At 39.1% G+C, this 18642-nt stretch overlaps 1 protein-coding gene across 1 annotated transcript in view; it reads right to left on the reverse strand.

The window, feature by feature from the left end:
- Positions 1-16614, reverse strand: part of HPGD (15-hydroxyprostaglandin dehydrogenase) — a 36837-nt gene extending 20223 nt beyond the window's left edge. Inside the window, 4 exon segments of the mRNA NM_001034419.2 lie at positions 1487-1583; positions 13437-13543; positions 16102-16225; positions 16495-16614. Of these exon segments, the coding sequence (NP_001029591.1) occupies positions 1487-1583; positions 13437-13543; positions 16102-16225; positions 16495-16587 (421 nt within the window). The 5' untranslated portion in view covers positions 16588-16614.
- Positions 16615-18642: the final 2028 nt, after the last annotated feature.

Below are 18642 nucleotides of genomic sequence, written 5' to 3' on the forward strand. Positions count from 1 at the left end.
GAAGTTTAGCACTGGAGGGAGGTGGAGTATGGCATCTCAAAATATGTCACCTGGGCATAAGGGTGACTTTTGAGCTAAAGGCACTTGTAAAACAGCAGGTGCAAGGGAACACTTTAATCTCTCTTTTCTTCCTGAAAACAGGACACAGAACTTCCATGTAAAAGATGCTGTCCCAGTCCCAGGAGGAAGGAAACTTTATCATCAGAGACTGGTGTCAAGGAGAAGAGACATCTATACAGATCTTGTTAAAATAACTCTTATCTTTCTTGAGTCTCCTCAATATTTTAGTTACTTTCCTGCAAATGCCTCGCTTCACTCAACCCAGTTTACAAACACTGAGGTCTCACCATTTCTTTGGATCTTCATTTTTCCCCTGGGGGCTCTCATGGACATGTGAGAACCTGTATGCTTTGCTCCTCTGTTGATCTATCTTATGTCAATTTAATTCTTGCACTGGGCTAGAGACACTGAGAAAGAGATGAAGTTTGGTTTCCCCCACAGTATATCCCAACTAACTATATATGCCGTATTTTATAATTATACACTCTTACTACCATCACACATGAGTAGAGATACCTTAACTTCATTTTAGTCCTTTTTAGTTCAACAAAGGTGTTTTTACAAACTTTACTGTTTAGGAATCTCACAATAACCTTTGACAAATAGCAATGCTAGGAAAATATATATGTATAGTCAAAGCTATGGCTTTGTCAGTAGTCATGTTTGGATGTGAGAACTGTACCATAAAGAAGGCTGAATGCCAAAGAATTGATGCTATTGAATTAGGATTCCAGTCTCTGAGAATCTAAACTAAAGCCCTCTCTAGGATCAAATATGTCTTTTAAGTATTGCCCATGCCTTCACCTTTTTCTGGAGAAAAAGATCTTCTCCACCTTGTGCTGGAGACTTTTGAGAGTCCCTTGAACTGCAAGGAGACCAATCCAGTTGATCCTAAAGGAAATCAACCCTGAAATTTCATTGCAAGGATTGCTGCTGAAGCTGAAACTTTAATACTTTGGCCACCTGATACAAAGACAACTCATTGGAAAAGAACTTGATGCTGGAAAAGATTGAAGGCAAAAGGAGAAGGGGGCAGCAGAGAATGAAATGGCTAGATAGCATCATTGACTCAATGGACATGAATTAGAGCAAACTCTGGAAGACAGCGGAGGTCAGAGGAGTCTGGTGTGCTACAGTCCTTGGGTTTGAAAGAGTCAGATACGACTTAATGACTAAACAACAACATGTTTCTTGAAAACAGCACTGTATTAAGTAACTTTAAAGTCACAATTTAAAACAAAAGAAAGAAATTTTGAGTTCAAACTTTTGATATTATGAAACAGAAAATCCCATAGAACCAGTAAAAAGAAAAGTAAACCAAGTTGCCATTTCAAACCTGAGTTGGTAATAAATACACTTTGAAGAGATATTTCTGTGGTCCAAATGACCAATAAGAAATCATTATTAACATCATAATTGTCCTTACCTGCTAACGAGGACATATTAATAATGATGCCACCTTCGCCTCCATTTTGCTTGCTCATGTAATCCAAGCCCAGGTAGGTTCCACTGATCACAGAAACCTAGTCCAGGGGCAGAAATAGGAAAAGCAACAGAACCATTATATTTTATGATATAGTCACACCCCAACGTTTCTATTGCTATCTCAGACACTGATGGAGATTCCTGCAAAAGTTATCAATGAAAGGTTATGAAATGGCTGTGTTTTGGTTTTAAGCCAGTAATTAACTCTTTTGTTTGCCTAAACTTGTAGAGCTCATCACATTTCTGCAAAACTTCACTTAGTTGCCCAATTTCTGAGATTTTATGATAAATGTTACATTGCAACAGTATCTTATTAACTTTCATTAATTCATAGCATCTTCAAGAATTCTATATATTCTTTTTCTCTTCTAAATCGTGGATACAAAATTTATTCACCCTGTTTAGCCCATAGTTCTCTTGCCCAGGTATTCTGTGGCACATCCATCTGCTGTGTTTCATTCTCTTGCCTCTTGGAATATATCATAGTGGATACCCTTGATTGCCTGTACAGTTCTCATTTCCTTCTTTTTTGTATTTGTATCTACTTCTTCATGTAATACAAAGGAAGGCGATCTCCCTTGCTTTAGTGCAGACAGTGGTTAATCTAATTGAGTCGCAGAAATCCCATTCACCTTGCCTGTGACTGGTTTAGGAGATAAAAGTGACCCATTTCCCAGCCAGTAAGACCAGAGAAGGAGTCAGCCGCAAGTGGGGTCCAGATTGGGGAGGGTGATGAAGGAGGATGCTACAGAGAAATTTTTCAGTGCTCTTAAGAAAACCAAATGATTGCATTACTCCTTTTTCATTGCTTTGTACGCAGGGAATGGCAGGGACATTACTTTGAAAAGCAGAGATATTATTTTGCCAACAAAGGCTCAGTTCAGTTGCTCACTCATGTCCGACTCTTTGCAACCTTGTGGACTGCAGTACAGAAGGCTTCCCTGTCCATTACCAATACCCCAGAGCTTGCTCAATCTCATGTCCATCCAGTAAGTGATGCCATCCAACCATCTCAACCTCTGTCATCCCCTTCTCCTTCCACCTTTCCCAACATCAGGGTCTTTCCAATGAGTCAGTTCTTCGCATCAGGTGGCCAAAGTAATGAAGTTTCAGCTTCAGCATCAGTCCTTCCAATGAATATTCAGCACTGATTTTCTTTAGGATGGACTGGTTGGATCTCCTTGCAGTCCAAGGGACTCTCAAGAGTCTTCTCCAAAATCACAGTTCAAAAATACCAATTCTTCAGTGCTCAGCTTTCTTTAGAGTCCAACTCTCTATCCATACATAACTACTGGAAAAACCATAGCTTTGACTAGATGAACCTTTGTCAGCAAAGTAACGTCTCTGCTTTCCAATATGTTATCTAGAATGGTCATAGCTTTTCTTCCAAGGAGCAAGTGTCTTTAAATTTCATGGTTGCTGTCACCATCTGCAGTGGTTTTGGAGCCCCAAAAAAGAAAGTCTCTCACAGTTTCCACTGTTTCCCCATCTATTTGCCATGAAGTAATGGGACCAGATGCCATGATCTTAGTATTCTGAATGTTGAGCTTTAAGCCAACTTTTTCACTCTCCTCTTTCACTTTCATCAAGAGGCTCTTTAGTTCTTCTTCACTTTCTGCCTTAAGGGTGGTGTCATCTGCATATCTGAGGTTATTGATATTTCTCCCAGCAACCTTGATTCCAACTTGTGCTTCATCCAGCCTGGCATTTCTCATGAGGTACTCTGAATATTAGTTAAATAAGTAGGGTAACAATATACAGCCTTGACATGCTCCTATCTCAATTTTGAACCAGTCTATTGTTCCAAGTTCGGTTCTAACTGTTGCTTCTTGACCTGCATACAGATTTCTCAGAAGGCAGGTCAGGTGGTCTCATATTCCCATCTCTTTAAGAATTTTCCAGTTTGTTGTGATCCACACAGTCAAAGGCTTTGGCATAGTCAATAAAGCAGAAGTAGATGTTTTTCTGGAACTCTCTTGCTTTTTCTATGATCCAACGGATGTTGGCACTTTGATCTCTGGTTCCTCTGCCTTTTCTAAATCCAGCTTGAACATCTGGAAGTTCACGGTTTACATACTATTGAAGCCTGGCTTGGAGAATTTTGAGCATTACTTTGCCAGCATGTGAAATGAGTGCAATTGTGTGGTAGTTTGAACATTCTTTGGCATTGCCTTTCTTTGGGATCAGAATGAAAACTGACCTTTTCCAGTAGTAATGTATGGATGTGAGAATTGGAACATAAAGAAGGCTGACTACTGAAGAATTGATGCTTTTGAACTGTGGTGTTGGAGAAGACTCTTGAGAATCCCTTGGATTGAAAAGAGATCAAACCAGTTAGTCCTAATGAAAATCAGTTCTGAATATTCATTGGAAGGACTGATGCTGATGATGAAGTGCCAATACTTTGGCCACTTGATGCAAAGAACCAACTAATTGGAAAAAACCCTGATGCTGGGAAAGATTGTAGGCAGGAGAAGGGGATGACAGAGGATGAGATGATTGGATGGCATCACTGACTCAATGAACATGTGTTTGAGCAAACTCTGGGAGTTGGTGACGGACAGGGAAGCCTGCCATGCTGCAGTCCACGAGGTGGCAAAGAGTTGGACATGTCTGAGTGACTGAACAACAACAATGGCTGGAATGAAGTTATAGAGATAGCATCCTTAAGAGGGAACCACCATGAACAATGGCAGATGGGAGAGATGACAGGGACTGTCCTGATGATATCACAGAGCTGCAGCATCAAGCAGCCCTGACTCAGTGTCCTGTGAGATCACATAGCTGTTTCACCTAGACTGAGTGGGGGATTATTGTTCCCTGGACACATGGTCTTCAGTAATGAAATCACTTAATTTTGTTCATCACTCTTGCAGCTACCTTTTTGATAGCTTATTCTTATTACTGACACCCACATATAGGCACCTTTTCGGTATTATTCTAACATTTAAGAATTAATTGGCACTTCCATGGTGGTCCAGTGGTTAAGAATCTGCCTTGTAGTGCAGAAGACACTGGTTTTCCCCCTGGTCCTGAAAGATCCCACACGCCACAGAGCAACTAAGCCCATGTGCCCAACTTCTGAGCCTGTGCTCCATGACAAGAAAAGCCTGTGCACTGTAACCAGAGACAGCCCCTGCTCTCCACAATTAGAGAAAGCCTGCGTGCAGCAACAAAAACCCAGCACAACCAAAAATAAATAAATAAATAAGAACTAACCACTATCAAAAGCAACTTGTGACATGCAACGTATTTGAAACCTTACATTCCCTTTTAGATTTAAGAATGCCTCTCCCTTCCAACTTAGACTTTTAAGAGAAAATTTCCTTTTGACATCTTAATTCCTATGACTTTCATTTTTCACAATACTGCAAAGAAAACAATGTAACAGAGAATGGGATAACGAGTCTGAACCTGAGGGCATATATTGATGGTAACCTTCTTTTTATTTTAAAAATTCCTTTTGGAGTTTTCTTGACAAGCATCCAGAGTTGCCTCTATACCTAACAGTAGTTTTAGCACAAAGAAGTAAACTGAAGATTCTATTCACTCAAGCCATACATCAGTGTGATATTAAGCAAACTCAGGGAGAATGCATAAAACTTGCACGTGATTCCCTTTTAAAAGGAAAAAAAAAAACCTTCAGTGGTTTATATAAGAAGGATTAACAAATGTACATGGCTGGAATTACTGAAGTCAGATTCTGTGTGTTTCTGACCAGGTCTCTAGCATGTCTGAACAGAACCTCTGTTTATGTGTATTGACACTACTCTTTTATTCTCAGGTATTTACAGCTTTGCTGACACCTGTTTTGGGTTTTCAACATCTACATGAGGCAGCCAGATAGAAGATTGGGGAATGTTTTTTTAAAAGCCAGATTTATTTCCTGGTTTTTGATGGAGGAGGAAAAATAATGGTCGTGCCATCTATTATCAGGTTAAGAATTGAGTAATTTTTCAAATGAAAGTATTCTTCAAATAAATCTACAAGAAAAAAACCCTAATGTTTTAGCTGAACATATATGGTATTTTCACCTCTTTTCCTTTACTATGACAATCTTTTCCACATCCCAGATCATATATTAAGGAAAATTCAATGTCTAATTTTACGTGTGGTTAGTCAGTAAGTTGTGTCCGACTCTTTACAAACCCATGGACTGCAGCCTGACAGGTTCTTCTGTCCATGGGAATTCTCCAGGCAAGAATACTGGAGTGAGTTGCCATGCCCTCCACAGGATCTTTCCAACCCAGGGATCTAACCCAGTCTCCAGCATTGCAGGTGGATTCTTTACCGACTGAGCCACCAGGGAAGCCCTAATTTTACATAGTGAGAATAAGTAAAAACTTGACTATTGACAAAATAATCTAATGAGCACATGCTTACTCAACATTTTTGGTTATGAAGAGAGAATTTTTATATGTATACTGAAATTACAATTGTTTAGTATTCCAAATCTTAAAGTACTTTTTTTCATGAATTAAGGCATTCTGTAACTTAAAAATCACTCTCATAAATCCCCCTATCCTGGAAATAATTCTCTAGTAATAAAGATAAATGGATAAATGAACTTAACTCCTCTCATTAAGCATCATGTCTTCTATTATACACACATATATGTATAGATAGGCTTCCCTGGGGGCTCAGCAGAAAAAAAAACCACCTGCAATGCAGAAGACCCAGGAGATGTGTGTTTAATCCCTGGTTTGGGAAGATCCCGTGGAGGGGAGCATGGGCTTCCCTGGTGGCTCAGACAGTAAAGAAGAATCTGTCTGCAATGCAGGAGACCTGGGTTTGATTGCCAGGTCGGGAAGATCCCTGGAGAAGAAAATGGCTACCCACTCCAGTATTCTTGTCTGGAGAATTCCATGGACAGAGGAACCACAGAGTCACAGAGTCAGACACAACAGAGCAACGCACAGACACATATATGTATATATGTTCCATTTATATTTGTATGTGTGTGTGTGTTTACTACTGAAATTTTCTAATCTGTTATTTCCTTTATCTCATTTCCCTCCACTCTGGAGTTGCTTTCAGTTTATTTATGGTTCTTGTGCTACATAGTAAGTAAAGCAATTATAAAAAATTCTGTCATATAATCATAAAACTCTACCTTTTAGGTTCTTGTTTTTCCTCCAGTCAGTTTTCAAGGGATACTAATAGACATGATCATTTTTTCTGAAATCTATTTTCATCTTTTTTTTCTTCCATGTTCAATCTTTCAAAATTTCTGCTTATTTAGGGGGTAAATATGATTTTGTTCCCCCTTGCAGAAGCTACTTATAATTCAGGAAGCCTTGACTAACTAACTAAAATAGTTCTATAGGATCTTTAGATATGATAGAGATGCAATAACAGAAAATAGTTATTAATTTAAGTTGTAATCAGCATGCTTGGGAGCCAAGAAAAAGGAGTATGCTTGACAACAGGGTTTCAATCTGTTTCCTCAACTCTTCATTAGAGGCAGAGTAGAGCAGAAAAGTCTACCTCATTTAGAAATGAGATGGTGGGAATGAAGAAAATGTGACTTCATACAAATTATGCTTTACTGAAGTTTAACCAACTTTAGAGGTAAAAGGATTATTTTCATCTTTTCCCAATCTGGGAAATAAAAAATCAGAAAAATGAAATAAAAATTCATAAACTTTAAAAAATATTTTATTTATTTTACTTTTATTTATTTCTTCAGCTGTTCTGGGTCTTAGTTACGGCATGCGGGCTCTAGTTCCCTGACCAGAGATCAAACCTGGGCCCCCTGCATTGGGAGCATGGATGCTTGCCTATTGGACCATCAGGGAAGTCCCAAAAGTTCATGAGTTTTAAATTCAGGTATAGAACAAATCCTTTTAAAGAATCCCCAGTGATAGCCATCAATTTTATTTAATTTTTATTTGAATATACTAATGGAGTCAATACAAGTTAGTCATATGCCCAAATTAAGTCGTAAGTCCCACCCAAGTGTGAATGAGTTATTTAGGTTTATTAAAGTTTCAAATAGTGAAATAAATACATTACCAAATGACTTAATCAGTATTCAAATACTTTATCAGTATTAAGTCTACCTCTGCTCAATGGCCAGACCAACAGATAGTTATGTAAAAATTATTTCTTTCCTGAATGTTCCTTGTGAGTCTGAGCAGCTATAAATAAGGCTCCTGTGGCTGATTTCAGTCTGAAAAGGAAGGACAGAGAAGTCTAATGGGAAAAAAAAGACTGGGAAGAGGTTTACTGGAGCTCTTGTGTGGGACACATGGTGAGAACCACTGTCTGAAGAATGAAGAAGGGATAAATTTGGTAAGGAATAAAAGTGGAAGGATAGACGATACTGTTTGCAACACTGATGTAATAGGAAACCATACAAACATTGTACTGAACACAAAAATGAATATCTGTGTCTGCAAAATATCACAGGATAGCGGTTTATTTTTCTAATACATTTTAATTGAACATCTACTAAGCATGCAAAACAAAAATGTTCTGCCTTGAAAGAACTTACAGCATATTATCATACGTTGTACATGTATCAAAATAATTCTAATAAAATTTCAAAAACTGATACGCCCTATGAGGATAAGTTATGTTGTATAAGCTTTCAGAAGAGGGAATGATATGTGGTGAGGTTCTTTAACTAACTGGTGACTCTCTGACATGGACAAGAATATGGAAAAAACATGGAAAAGACCACACACAGAATTGTAAAATTCAAGGAAGCAAATTATATTCAGAGCAGAATTGAAAAAAAAGTATTATACACTAACCACACACAAATATTTGCATTCTACTACCAGAGATAATCAAGTTAGGAGGACAATGATTAGTCAGACTCTAATCTACTCTTGCAATGCATATTGTAGGTAGCAGTGAAGGAACTTGTTTTTAAGTTATATATGGGTGACAAAGGTTATAGCTTGTTCTCTTTCCATAACATTAAACAAATGTCATCAGTCTCTGGAGTTAAGCTAAGGAGTGGCCTCTGTCAGCAGAGTTCAAAGAAAAGTAAAGGCCAGTTGAGTTTCAATGAGGAAGAATCCTGGAGAGTGAGCTATAACCAAAGGGAACAAATAAAATTCCCGCCTTCCAGAATTCTCTATTTGCAGACAATGCAAGAACTTCCCAGCTTGGAGCAGATGTTTATTCACCTGTGTATTTATTATAATAAAGCAAACATGCCCTCTCTGCTGGATGAAAACAGATCATTAGAATCCAATCCTATCCCCCCGTGATATCTCTTCACTATTTTCATGTTTCTTTATATTAACTCTAATCATTGCATATGTTTTCTGACAGCTGATTTCTCAGAGAAAAGACACAGTAGATACCCATTATGAATGAACTGAATATGGAAAATTTACATCCTAGGGACCTCTATCTATAAAATGTCTGGAGTTTTACAGATGAAACTAAAAATCATAGTGATACACAAGGGAAAGAACTGTTGTGTGATTTTTTTTTTTTATTAGTATAGCTCAATTTAAAAAATTTGGTCACTTTATGTGGTTTCAGAGAGTGGCATAAGTTCATAAAAATATATCTTCTTTAAATTCCTAAAGTTTCCAATTGGTTGCATGTTCAAAAAAATTTTTTTTAAGTCTGGCAACCAAAGGATATACTGAAGTATGGTTCACAATCAGTCAGGGATAACCACCAAAGAGTACACATAAAATGTACTATTTTCTTACCAGCCAAAGAAAATTAAGGCTATCCAGTGGAATTTAAGGTAAGAATGGAAACAGAACATAGACAAAAAGAAAATTTAGTGAACATGAAGCATGAACTAAAGCAAAAGGAATAAATCCTAACAGAAGAGTAAAAATAAATGAGTGGCTTAAATTCACAAATATAAAAAGTAAAAAGTTCTAGGATGTGATTTGAAAAATAAGATTTTACATTATACTGTTAGCAAGAGACAAAATTAACATAAAAGGTTATTTTCATTTTCAAAATTAAGAAACAGAAAAAAGTATGCCTAGGTAAATGAGAATCAAAAGAAAACATGGATGCCAATTTTATATCTGGAAATAGAAAACACATAAAAATTCCCAGGTTGCAATAGGGTTACAACTTGAAAAAGTCAACAGTCGATAAATTATGATCACCAGCCATTTATGCAGAATTAAAACTGACAGGATGACTGAAAGAGGTAGGCGAATTGACAATTGTCATTTGAGATATAACTACATCCTATTCAGAAACAGACCAATGAAGGAGATAAAGTAAGCACAGGAATAACTGACAGCCAAATCAAATAGAAATATTTTCAGAAAATGATAAGATCTTATCATTCACAACAGAGACACAAATGTAAAATTAAATTAGATGTTAACTAAGCAAAATCAATGGTATTAGACATTGATACACTGTAATAAAGTAAGATTTAGCCAAGAGATGTAACTATGGTTCACAGAATGAAAATATTTCATTTTACTTAACTATACTATTTGTGTAAAGTAGAAGAAAATCAAAGAGTTGTCTCAACTTAGAAACAGCAGTTGTGAGGTCTCTAAACGTACACACATCAGAAACATTTTGAGAGACACTTAACAAACACCTTTTAAAGTTATTTCTAACACCATACACAAAAATAAACTCAAAATGGATTAAAGATCTCAACGTAAGACCAGAAACTATAAAACTCCTAGAGGAGAACATAGGCAAAACACTCTCCGACATACATCACCACAGGATCCTCTATGACCCACCTCCCAGAATATTGGAAATAAAAGCAAAAATAAACAAATGGGACCTAATTAAACTTAAAAGCTTCTGCACAACAAAGGAAACTATTAGCAAGGTGAAAAGGCAGCCTTCAGAATGGGAGAAAATAACAGCAAATGAAGCAACGGACAAACAACTAATCTCAAAAATATACAAGCAACTCCTACAGCTCAACTCCAGAAAAATAAATGACCCAATCAAAAAACGGGCCAAAGAACTAAATAGACATTTCTCCAAAAAAGACATACAGATGGCTAACAAACACATGAAAAGATGCTCAACATCACTCATTATCAGAGAAATGCAAATCAAAACCACTATGAGGTACCATTTCACGCCAGTTAGAATGGTTGCAATCCATAAGTCTACAAGCAATAAATGCTGGAGAGGGTGTGGAGAAAAGGGAACTCTCTTACACTGTTGGTGGGAATGCAAACTAGTACAGCCACTATGGAGAACAGTGTGGAGATTCCTTAAAAAACTGGAAATAGAACTGCCTTATGACCCAGCAATCCCACTGCTGGGCATACACACTGAGGAAACCAGAAGGGAAAGAGACACGTGTATCCCAATGTTCATCGCAGCACTGTTTATAATAGCCAGGACATGGAAGCAACCTAGATGCCCATCAGCAGATGAATGGATAAGAAAGCTGTGGCACATATACACAATGAAGTATTACTCAGCCATTAAAAAGAATACATTTGAATCAGTTCTAATGAGATGGATGAAACTGGAACCTATTACACAGAGTGAAGTAAGCCGTAAAGAAAAACACCAATACAGTACACTAACGCATATATATGGAATTTAGAAAGATGGTAACAATAACCCTGTGTACGAGACAGCAAAAGAGACACTGATGTATAGATCAGTCTTATGGACTCTGTGGGAGGAGAGGGTGGGGAGATTTGGGAGAATAGCATTGAAACATGTATAATATCATGTATGAAACGAGTCGCCAGTCCAGGTTCGATGCACGATACTGGATGCTTGGGGCTGGTGCACTGGGACGACCCAGAGGGAGGGTATGGGGAGGGAGGAGGGAGGAGGGTTCAGGATGGGGAACACAGGTATACCTGTGGCAGATTCATTTTGATACTTGGCAAAACTAATACAATATTGTAAAGTTTAAAAATAAAATAAAATTAAAAAAAATTAAAAAATAGTTATTTTGAAATATGATACCCAGGAATGCTTGAGACAAATCTTAGATAGAACGAGAAGGAGGGTGTTTGCATTTTAAAATAGTACCTTTTGATCTGGGTCAAAGGATTTTAGGGATCTGTCAAGCTTGGGGTGCAACTCTGTACCTTAAAAAAAGTAGTGCTCACAGATTACCTTTTTTCGCGAGTTAGGGTAATTTTCATCAATTCTATCAAGTTATTACAGTTAAGTCATTACTCATGAGAATGTCAATTCAAGTCAAATATTTATGGACTAAGCACTATCTTCAGGATATCATGTTGATTAGTGAGGGAAGAACAAAGAAAAACATGACATGGTACCTATTTTTAAGAAGTTGGATATGGTGAAGTAGGGAGCACTCCCTATGTGTTTATATACACACCGTGGCCCCTCTGCACTTTACACATGCCTGAGACACGTGTACCCCAATATTCATCGTAGCACTGTTTATAATAGCCAGGACATGGAAGCAACCTAGATGTCCATCAGCAGATGAATGGTTAAGAAAGCTGTGGTACATATACACAATGGAGTATTACTCAGCCATTAAAAAGAATACATTTGAATCAGTTCTAATGAGGTGGATGAAACTGGAGCCTATTATACAGAGTGAAGTAAGCCAGAAGGAAAAACACCAATACAGTATACTAACGCATATATATGGAGTTTAGAAAGATGGTAATGATAACCCTGTATACGAGACAGCAAAAGAGACACTGACGTATAGAACAGTCTTATGGACTTTGTGGGAGAGGGAGAGGGTGGGAAGATTTGGGAGAATGGCATTGAAACATGTAAAATATCATGTATGAAACGAGATGCCAGTCCAGGTTCAATGCACGATACTGGATGCTTGGGGCTAGTGCACTGGGACGACCCAGAGGGATGGTACGGGGAGGGAGGAGGGAGGAGGGTTCAGGATGGGGAACACATGTATACCCGTGGTGGATTCATTTTGATATTTGGCAAAACTAATACAATTATGTAAAGTTTAAAAATAAAATTAAATTAATTAAAAAAAAAAACTAATAAAAAATATTACCAAATAAAAGAAATTACCAAGGGCATAGTGACCCCATGCCCAGCCCAGCTCTGACATCTGGCTTTAGCTAAAGTTTCAGTATTTCTAAACCCCAGTGGTTTATGTCATGTGTTTATAAAATGGGATAATCTGTAAGCTTGTAATACAATGCAGAAAAAAAATTTTATTTCCTAATTCTATATTTTCACAGTTCATGAAATAATTAAATTATCATCAAACATTGTAGAAATGATACACATACATGCACACACACACATACACTGACATTAATAATAAAAACCTTAATTATTACAAAGTACAATGGTCACTTTAGCCTTTGTAGTCCTGGAATTAAATTTAGTTTTTAAATAAATAATGTGAAGCAGAAATTGGAAAGATTTTTTCTGAAAAAACTCAAATGGTAAACATTTTAGGCATTGTGTATCACAGGGCCACTGTCACCATTATTCAGCTCTATTGTTGTAGCAGAAAAGTAGCCAGAGACAACATGTGCATAAACAACCTTGGCTGTGTGCCGATAAAGCTTTACAGACACTGAAATTTGAATTTCATATATTTATACATTTCATTTTTTTCTTCTTTTCTTACTATTTTTTCAACTATTAAAACATGTAAAGCCCATTTGTAGCTTGCAGGTCATACAAAAACAGGTGGCAGGCTAGTTTGGCTGGAGATCATAGTTTGACAACTATTAAGTTATTTGATAAATGATGGTTTTTTTCCTATTTCCTTTAATATTTTAAGACAGATTTATTTTCATAATTGGAAATCTCAAATGTCTTCCTATTTGTGAAAGGAAGTGCTTTTTTCCCCTAGCTTTTTGTAAATTCCCTTTTTCTAAATTGTAGGTCATTATATTGTTTCCATGGAAAAAAACTCTTTTTTCCTTTTAAGATATCCTTTTATGAAATAATTGTAGAGAATGAACATGGTTTAGACAGCTTACCAAATTAATCTGCAGAGTTTTTTCCCAGTTTTTCTCATTATTCACTCCAGCATTATTGACCAAGATGTCCAGCTTTCCAAAGTGGTCTACAACTTTCCTAAAAGTATCTAATAAAAAAAGAAGACATTATAGATCTGTTCTTATTTTGCCCAGACACATTTATCACAGTGTATGCCCTGAAATGATGTTTTAACTTATGCAGTCTTCTGGTGAAAATTACACTCTTAGACTGTGGCTTATTGCCTTGCTTCTCAGTGTGGTTTGCGAGCCAGCACCATCAATCAGAATTACCTGGGAACCTGTCAAAAATGCAGAATCAGTGGTCACCACAGACCTACAGAATCAGAATCTTAACCTTAGTAAGATCCATAGACAATTTGTATGCACATTAAAGTTCTGTAAGCAGTACCTCAATGGAGTAAATTTTAGAGAGCTGAGGACCCTGTGCTAAGTGCTCTTGGAAGTCAGTTTGGGCAGCCAGCATCTCTGTCCCTGAGAAGTTACTGAAGTCCTGTGGCTTAGCCTATGACAAACATCCTTTTAAAAATAAGCCATATTATCTTCAGAAAGTGTCATATTAAGCACTTGTGTATTCAGATCCATTACGACCATTTCCATGCATCTAGTACCTAGTGGGCTTCCCAAGCGGTGCTAGTGGTAAAGAACCTGCCTGCAAATATAGGAGGCACAAGAGATGTGGGTTCGATGGGGAGAAGGGCATGGCAGCCCACTTCAGCATTCTTGCCTGGAGAATCCCATGGACAGAGGAGCCTGGAGGGCTACGGTCCACAGGACACAAAGAGTTGGACATGACTTAAGTGACATAGCAGGTACGCACACACTCTTCAGAACTCCACAACCACCTTACAGGAAATTAGGTTGTCAAATACTAATGGCTTCTCACTTCTGGGCTCAAGCAACTTACAATCTAGGTTTTGCTGACATTTAAATGCTGTGGCACCCTTTATACTTTGTCTAAACTCTTCCTGTTGCTTTTTTTTTTTCCATCTGTAGGTCATCTCCAAGAACTTTTTCACCTCTGTATTTTTATGATTTCAATGACATCTCTTGGGCCATGTGTCTACATAGTTTTAAAAGTTGTAGGCCACACTAAATCCTGAAACTGGAAGAGCCAATGCCAAGTTTTCCTAAAATGCAAATAAACATTGATATCCAGAAAACATGTGGCTTTCTCATTGACCATCATGCCTTCTCCTGGTCACTCATTATGTGTCTGGTTTCCTCCTCCACAATCAGTTATCCTTAAGGAACATGTTTACAGCCAAGGTACTAATTTTAAATACTGGGAAGCAAAACAATTAAGGTTAAATGTCATGTGCCAAACTATATAAATTCAGACAGAAATAGCTTTCAGATGACCTCTACTGTTCCCTATTCTATCAGCATGGCTGTTGGGATTTGACATGACTTTACCCTTGAAGAAAAATACCCTGTGCAATCAGCAAAACTTTTTCCTCTGGCAAAATACATTCCTCTGGCACTGTGTTTACAGGTCTCTTCTGCTCACACTTATAATCCATGTTATGGGTCTTTATAAAATTTTCAGAGTTTAATTACATAATTTCCTTTAAAACAATTTCCCTGAACAATTTGTTTCCTTCGAACATACCACTTCATTTTCACTCTTTCACAGAACACTCCAACATTTAAAAAAAAAAATTACACACAGACTCATCCATTTTAAGAAGAGAAGTACTAAAGTGACTTTCATGAAAGTTTTTTGATCCGTTAATTAAAGATGTGCCTAACAAATTTTTTCACTTAGTCTTCCAAAAAAAAAAAAACTTTGTGAAATACAAATGTTCTATTTTCTCATTTTTCCTTGAAATACACGTATTTTCTCATACAGATCTGTTGGACTTCTAAATGATCAAATCTGTTTTTTTTTTTTGTCTACACCAATACTATTTCTAGATTGGTCAAGTAGATCCATCTGTCTTAATCAAGTAGACAGAAACAGGAAAGCATTGAGGAAAGTCTGATAGAAACTTTTCTTCTGCAATTCTAACTCTGCAATACAACTATTACTGTTTTTAAAATATTTCATAGGGGAAAAATCAGGGAGAACATCTGGTCAAAAGCATCCAGCACAGCTGTGATGACAACCCTTGACCTTGCATTCTAGCATGTTCCAAGGAGAAACACTGCCACATTTGATTGCCATTGGATTCTGCCGTCTTCCAGCTTTCTGGGAGAAGTAGTACGCCGTAATCCCCTAGCCTACTTTATCTTTCTAAGTTCCATTTGCAAGCTCAATCATTTAATAACTACTGAAGCAGCACTATCTTGGAATACACCAAGGAATTTTGATTACATTATGTGCTGCCAAGTGACTAAAAGAAAAGGATTTCTCAAACATGCTTGGCTTTTCTTCCTCCTTAGTTTTTTTATGTCTATTGGGATGTCAGATATCCCTTCCTCCTTAGTTTTTTTTATGTCTATTGTGATGTCAGGTAGCAGTCGGCTATCTCTTGGAGCTCGGAGGTAGCTGCTCTGCAGGAGGTAGCCCCTCTGCAGGAGATAGCCCCTCTGCAGAAGGTAGCCTGCCGCCACCCCAAGCTGGCTCTCTGGCGCAGGCTGCCTTCAGGTTGCTACTTGCTCAAGGCGCGCTCCGCGCTGATGGATTGATTTTCCCCTCGCTTACCTCTCAGTTGTTCCTGATCGGCCACATCGCACTGAATAAAGAGAGTCTTCTGAGGTTCAAACTGCTCATCCAGGGCGGCTTTACACTTGACACCTGCTTCGAGATTCCAATCGACCAGCGCTACCTACGGACAAAAGGGGAGGAATCGAGATCCTTCGCTCCTGGTAAAACTGACAGACAGACCGACAATACAGAGACAACAGGAAGCTCCTCGTTTGGACTTGAGACCGGGCAGTTTACAGATCGGGTTCTCTGCCAGCGCATTCGAAGTCCGCTGGAGTGCGCCAGCCTGGACAGCTCTGGAGGCGGCAAGGAGAGCACCGGGTCGCTCACTCTCCGGGACCTCGACTGGAGAGCGGGTCTCGGGTGGGCAGTGCGCCTCGCCGCGCTTACCTTGGCGCCCTTGAGCAGCAGCGCCTCGGCGAAGGCTCGCCCGATGCCCTGGGCCGCGCCAGTCACCAGCGCCACTTTGCCGTTCACGTGCATGTCGCCGCCTGCGCTCGGTGGGCAAGCTCAGCGTCTCCGCGCGGCCGCGGCTTTTAAGGACCCTGCGCGCGCGCATGTGTGGCCGGGCCGCGCTCGCCTGCCAGTGGGCGGGGATGAAGCTGTCAAGCCGCGCCGGCACCCAGGACTGTGTCACCTGGCCCTAAGCACTCGGCCCGTCGATCTTTGCCTTCCTGACTCGTAGCCGAGCCTAGGAGCCTCCCCCTGCACTAGGGCATGAGACATACGGTAAATAAACAGCTCTGCCTCTGTGGAGCTTGTAACCTAACTAGCTGGGGAGATGATGATTTGGACGCAGGCTGGCTGGTTAAAGAGCAAGCAGAAAGGTTACTCCCCAAGAAGAGATCCCTTCCGTGCGCTGAAGACCACCCCATAAAAGGAGGGCAGAGGAGAAGCTGAAGAACTTGGATTCCTCCTCTGTGCCCAGATCTTCCTCACCCACCCCACTCTCCCCCAACACCCCCACCCTCCAAAAAATAGAAAAAGAAGGAACAAAGCAAAAAAACAAAAACAGTAAAGCACAATTTTAGGGACTGCGCTTTTGTCTTAATCTAAGTTTTTAAATTCTTATCTCATGGACATCGAAGTGGGGATGGAGGGAGCAAAGGTGACTAACACCGTTTTTAGGTTTCTTCTTTTATTTTTTTCCTTACTGAACTGTGCTCTGAACAGAAACCCATGGATCCTGTCTTTCAAGGATGGAACTTTTAGGAGTCTTGTTGACACTCGTGTTTCAGATCAGTGTCAATTCTGGGTCACCCTGAGAGTGCCCAGCAAGAACTGTCATCACTGACTGCACTGGGCTTCCAGCCTCGCTGTCAGCCTGGTGAGGCGCAGGTTCAATGGAATGTTTGCTGGTTGAGTCATACTCGTTTTGGAGGCTTCCAGTTAAGTATGGGACAGGGGTTCCTGGTCCTCCTGAGCTTGAGCTGTTGCATTAAGATGCATTCAGTTGGGAGTATTCCGCTGACTTTGTCTTTCTCTCTTTCCTGTTGTCATCTGCAGGCTTCAGGTTCTAGTTCTGTAAACTGAATACCTGCCCGGCATTTATTTGCATGATCAAAGAAATCTAAGTACTTGGGGAGACAGAGGTCAGGCAAAAAGCTTACACAACAGGGATGAATCCTTTGCGTACTTCTTTGTTGCTCCCAAGGGGCAGCAGATTAGGTAACTGGCACGCAGGCATGTATGGGGAGGTTGTGTGAAATATATGTTGTCAGCACACCACTGGAACAGAAGACTTTATATTGAAAGAGAACAGCAGAGGATTTAAAAAAAAAATTAAAAGGAAGCAAAGGAAAACCCAAACCTCTAGAAGCACGTACAGAACATAGCAGAAAGGAAATGTTTTTCTTTATCAGGAAAGAACTAACATAAGAGCCAGAGAAGGAGCCGCTGGAGTGACACAGGGACGTGTTGGAAAAGCATATGGAAAAAGAGTTTCAGGGAATAAAGGAGTTATTACTAACGCAAAGTACTCTGATAAGCACAGGGAAAGAAGGATGAAGAAATACTTTAAAATTTTCCAGATAATAATTGGTGTCAGTATATTTGCCTTTTAAATTTGATTTTCGTTCATCATGGATTTTTTAAATCAATGTTTATGTTTACTTATATTTTGGCCACATCCTGTGGCTTGTGGGATCTTAGTTCCTCAACCACGGATCAAACCCATGCCCCTGCAGTGGGAACACAAAGTCTTAACCACTGGACCCCCAGGGAAGTCCCGGCGTCAGTATATTTAGATGGCACAGAAACCAAATGCTGAAATTTAAGGACAAAAATGATGACAAGGTGAACATTGCAGAGGTTTAAGACCAACATGACATGGAAAGCAATAGATTGCACCGTGTTGGAAAGACTAGTAAGCAGATGAGTTATTCTTTTAAGAAAGGACAGGGATGGATTCAGGTTAAAAGCCAGTCAGTGAGAGTGAAAAACAGGAGAATAGAAGCAGAAAGGGGGTGGGTGGGTGCATGGGTGGGTGGGTACATCAGCTGGAGATTCAGACAAAGCTGGTTTGGGTCTTGTCTCTCT

The sequence above is a fragment of the Bos taurus genome, chromosome 8, assembly GCF_002263795.3.
Source record: "Bos taurus isolate L1 Dominette 01449 registration number 42190680 breed Hereford chromosome 8, ARS-UCD2.0, whole genome shotgun sequence".
In the NCBI taxonomy this organism is placed as follows: Eukaryota; Metazoa; Chordata; class Mammalia; order Artiodactyla; family Bovidae; genus Bos; species Bos taurus.